Source organism: Emydura macquarii, unplaced genomic scaffold (genome assembly GCF_026122565.2).
Source record: "Emydura macquarii macquarii isolate MOO-44397 ecotype Brisbane River unplaced genomic scaffold, CSIRO-AGI_Emac_v2 contig_1947, whole genome shotgun sequence".
Classification (NCBI taxonomy): domain Eukaryota; kingdom Metazoa; phylum Chordata; order Testudines; family Chelidae; genus Emydura; species Emydura macquarii.
In genome coordinates this window covers 629273-633507 of record NW_027132084.1, presented here as the reverse complement: position 1 = coordinate 633507, position 4235 = coordinate 629273, and the positions used below count along the sequence as shown (strand labels likewise).

Below are 4235 nucleotides of genomic sequence, written 5' to 3'. Positions count from 1 at the left end.
CTCACACTCTGAAGAGGCCACCTCTTAGGTTTAAAATGTAAACAAGATGTTAAAGCTCGACAATGTTACAAGGGAGCCACAAAAAAGTTAAATTTTGTTATCTCACTGTCTATAGACCTAAACCATGCTGTTAGGCCATGTCTAGATTAGCACTTATGCTAGCACAACACTCAGGGGTGTGAAAAAAACACCCCTCCTACCACTGTAAGCACCTGAGTAGAACACATAGCAGGGAGATATCCTACCACTGCTCCTTTATGTGGTTTTGTTACTGGTGGCAGGGGAGCTCGCATCAGCAGAGTATAGCTACACTGCTGCTCTTCCAGCAGTTTTAAGCATAAACCAGCCCTTAGTTTCACAGGCTTACCTGAAAGGTGGCTGCAGCACCGCATGGTCAATACCTACATTAGGCCCCCTGGCCTGCTAGCAAAAAACAAAACATAAGCCAGGTTCCCCCCCTTTTGAAAATTTGTCTGAATGATTAAACTTCCTACCGCAGCTCCCTTGGAAAAGGGGACTTGATCAAAAATGTAGAGTCCTTTTTACTGTCCTTTTTGTGCTGTCCCTGCACCATGTCACACAGTGGCATGAAAATAAATTTTCAGAGAAAAGCTAGAGATTTTAGTAGTTGTGTAGGAAACAAGGGGAACTTTATCACAAACTGGTCCTATATCCTGTGTTCCAGTCACCCCCATGATAATCTGCCTGATTTCCCCCTCCCATTTAAGAGTTGAACAGAACCCCAACCCAACTTATGTCCCCTCACGTTCTTAAAACAACCAGAACAATTAAAGGTTGCTTTTTTTTTTTTTTATTACAGATGGTACAAAGTCAGATTAGTCAAAGAGACCAAAACCCATGTCGTCATCAGATTCCTCAGATTCTTCTTTCTTTTCTTCCTCTTTCTTCTCCTCAGCTGAAAAGAAAATGGTTAACATCTCATTATAAAAAAACATTACTGAAAAATGTATCGATCAATTATATGTAGGAGACAAATAAACTCCGTGAAATTAGGATTACAAATTAAATTGGAAAGCTAAAGTTATTTCACAAGGGTTAGTCAAGAGCATTTTAGTAAACTATCTACAGCGAATCTACTCTGTGGGTTATGTCATTAATACCCCTACTCCATGCCTTGCCTTTGGCAATCACTGAACCAGAGAAAAAGGAGCAAAGGCACAGCTTTTAGAGTTTCAGTAAAAAGCTGCCACTCCACCCCCATACAAAAGATGCCATAAATTTACACCATCATAAATACTCCCCTTTTCAAACTCTGAAAAGAGAGCCATGCCCTTTAACCTAGTCAGAGAACAGTATAGTTTTGCAGACTGAGTCCATAAATTGTCCTTTGAGACAAAGGAATTTAAATTTAAAAGCTTATGGTAGCTAATCCCACAAACTTGCATTTGCAGATCAACAGTATTCTCAAAGTTAAAGATCATCATCTTTGCTCTTGCAAGTTCTCACCCATATTAAGATGCTTAGAGCATAAAGTAGTTGTAAATATTCAATCAATTGGTGAGCTACTGGATACTGTACAAACTAACAGCTGCAGTAATAGCATTTTATACCGCCATTTCTTCTCAAGTCATGCCAAGACAATACAGAAAACTGAGTTCACTTACCAGGGGCAGCACCACCAGCAGGGGCAGCACCCCCAGAAGGAGCAGCAGCAGCTGGAGCACCACCAGCTCCTACATTAGAGATCAGGCTTCCAATGTCAATGTTGGCTAGAGCCTAAGAATATTAAACATTAAGTGCATGTTTTACAAAGAAGTTGCACAATATTCACAGCAGCTCCATTGTTATAAGGAAATTATTATAATTCAGCACTTTAGCACACATCCTTACTCTGACCTATTCCCAAATTAGATTCAATCATGCATTTACTTACCAGTGGGAATGGGACACTGTCAGCCTGGTACTTTAACTACAGTTGCAATATCTTGCAAGATAGTGCAAAGTAGTGACAAGTTTATCAGCATAACTCAGCAGACACTTGACAGCTATTGAATTTTGATCAAAGCAAGTGGTTAGCTGAACATCTGTCACGGACCCTTTAATGTTAACTGTTCTAAGCAATGTTCTTCTCCCATCTTGATCAATTTATCAAGATTTGGCTAAAAAGACCAATTGAAGGAATGACTTGCGGGGATGTCAGAAGGCATGAGTAGGCCTGAAGGAACTTTGACAAGTGAAGAAGATGCAAGAGAAAGAACATGTCCAAGATCCCGGATTGAGTTTTCAGGGCAGTACTTAGAAAAGCTATTTTTCCATTTGTAAGCCAAGTACATATTGGATAAGTCACAGGCTTTGTTTCTCCGCAACTCCACTTCAGTTCCCATTCACACTGGCTGTGAATATAAGATGACAAGCCCACACTTCCAGGCACGGTGAAGTTTTTTTTTCTATTAGACATACATACTGCTTGGCTGAGAACATTTGAAACACTATCCAAAGCACTGGACTGGATTACCTACAAATCACAGACTAGCGTTTGCATCCTGTGGCCTGCCATGCTCACAGAACTGCAATCAAGGTCTCCATTTTGCTAAGATTTGCCTCCACCAACAGCACTCGATGCTGATCAATTCTTAATTTGCCAAGTGGGTTATCGGTTCGCTGCCAGTCCGGTATTCCATCAGTGGAAGAGAACTTTCAAAACATGAACCCGAGTTAAATAATTATTCACAATAAGGTCCCAGGTGTCCCAGGCGGTGACCCTGAGGTTATGAGTGACCCCTACTAAAACCCCCTCACGTGTGTGACCTGCAGCCTCCTCACCCGGCGTCTCACGACGCTGCCCAGGCAGCCAGCTCCCAGGGCACGTGCTGCTGCACCCGGAGCAGACCCTACGTCGCCGTCCCCCACTATTGCTCACCTTGGCGAAGAGGCCAGGCCAGAACGGCTCCACGTTGACGCCGGCTGCTTTGATCAGTGCATTGATCTTGTCCTCCTGAAAACAACCCGCGAAGAAGCGCGCTATTAATAGCGGAGAAGAGCCCGGCCCCCTCCGCGACAGGATCCCAGACCGCCGGCGTCACTCCCTCCACGCCCTCACCGGCCCGGACACCCGAGCGACGCTGGGCCGCGCACAGGCCAGCCACGAGCGCGGCGAGCCGCCAGCCCGGCAGAGGGACAGGAGCTCGGTCCGCCCCGCCCCGGGCGGCGGCTGAAAAGCGCCATGCGGCAGCCAGGCCCGACACCGCCGCCGCGCTTCAGCCTGGCGCCTCACGCAGCTGTCACCGCCCCCGTGAGGCCCGCCCGCCGCATCGGCCCCAGAGCGAGCCGGCGCCGGGCGAACGCTCCGCATGGCGGGGCCCGCCCCAGCCGGCCGCAGAGCCCCGCCCCCGCCTCCAGGCCGGGCCGAGGAAGGGGCCCAGGCCCAGGCCCGGGCCACGCGGCCGTTTAGCCGCGTGGGGGGACGGGGAGGGAAGGGAGAGGCTGGGCTCGCGCACCGTGCGGCCGTTTAGCCGCGTGGGGGGAAGGGAAGATGGGGGAGGGGCCGGACTCGCGCACCGTGCGGCCGTTTAGCCGCGTGGGGGGAAGGGAAGATGGGGGAGGGGCCGGACTCACGCACCGTGCGGCCGTTTAGCCGCGTGGGGGGGGGGGAAAGGGCAGGGGGGGGAGGGGGCGGGCTCGCGCACCGTGACGGTGACCTCGTCGTCGTGCAGGATGAGCGCGGCGTAGATGCAGGCGAGCTCGGAGCCGGAGGCCATGGCGGGCGGCGGCGGGGCGCGGTGCTAGTCGCCGGGATGGATCGGCCTTAGCTTCAGCTGAAGGACCCAGCACCTTGCGCTGCCAGAGGGAAAAGACAGGGGGTAGGCCGGGAAGAGGGTTATACAGCCAACCTCAGCCAATCACCGCCTGACGGAAGTTAGCTCTCTCAGCCAATCAGGAGCCTTCACTGACTTCTACCAGCCAGTCAGCGCTTGCAGCGGAATACTCTTGGCCAGTCATAGAATGCATGATTCCAGCCAATCAGAATACGTCCCCGCCTCTCTCGGGCGTGACGGACACTCACGGAAGTAGCCGAGTCGAGCCGAACACTAAATGGGGTGAAGATCTGCGCTACCCCGTAACAGCCGCTAGGGGGAAAAGGTACGACGTGGAGGATGCGCCTAGTGCTCTCAGACTACTGCTAGAGGGGGGTGAGAAGCTGCTGAGAAGACTGGGCTGCCCCGTGTATTTGGGGTGGGGGTGTCATTTCAGAATTGGGTGGGGGGAGGGCAACT

General features: G+C 50.6%; 1 protein-coding gene across 1 annotated transcript; it reads right to left on the bottom strand.

The window, feature by feature from the left end:
* Positions 1-363: 363 nt before the first annotated feature.
* RPLP1 (ribosomal protein lateral stalk subunit P1) lies at positions 364-3830 on the bottom strand. The gene is made up of 4 exons (XM_067558321.1): positions 3648-3830; positions 2882-2956; positions 1626-1737; positions 364-916 (listed from the first exon to the last, which is right to left on the bottom strand). Exons 1-4 carry the CDS (start codon positions 3717-3719, stop codon positions 837-839), a joined length of 339 nt encoding a protein of 112 aa, XP_067414422.1. The 5' UTR covers positions 3720-3830; the 3' UTR covers positions 364-836.
* Between the last annotated feature and the right edge of the window lie 405 nt (positions 3831-4235).

Bases quoted from the DNA above. Each gene is read 5' to 3' on its own strand.
- RPLP1 (XM_067558321.1), bottom strand. From the start codon at position 3,719: ATGGCCTCCGGCTCCGAGCTCGCCTGCATCTACGCCGCGCTCATCCTG. The intron at 1,738-2,881 runs GTGAGCAATAGT...TAATATTCTTAG, and splicing joins GGCCTGGCCTCTTCGCCAAG to GCTCTAGCCAACATTGACAT. The intron at 917-1,625 runs GTAAGTGAACTC...TTTTCTTTTCAG, and splicing joins TGCTGGTGGTGCTGCCCCTG to CTGAGGAGAAGAAAGAGGAA.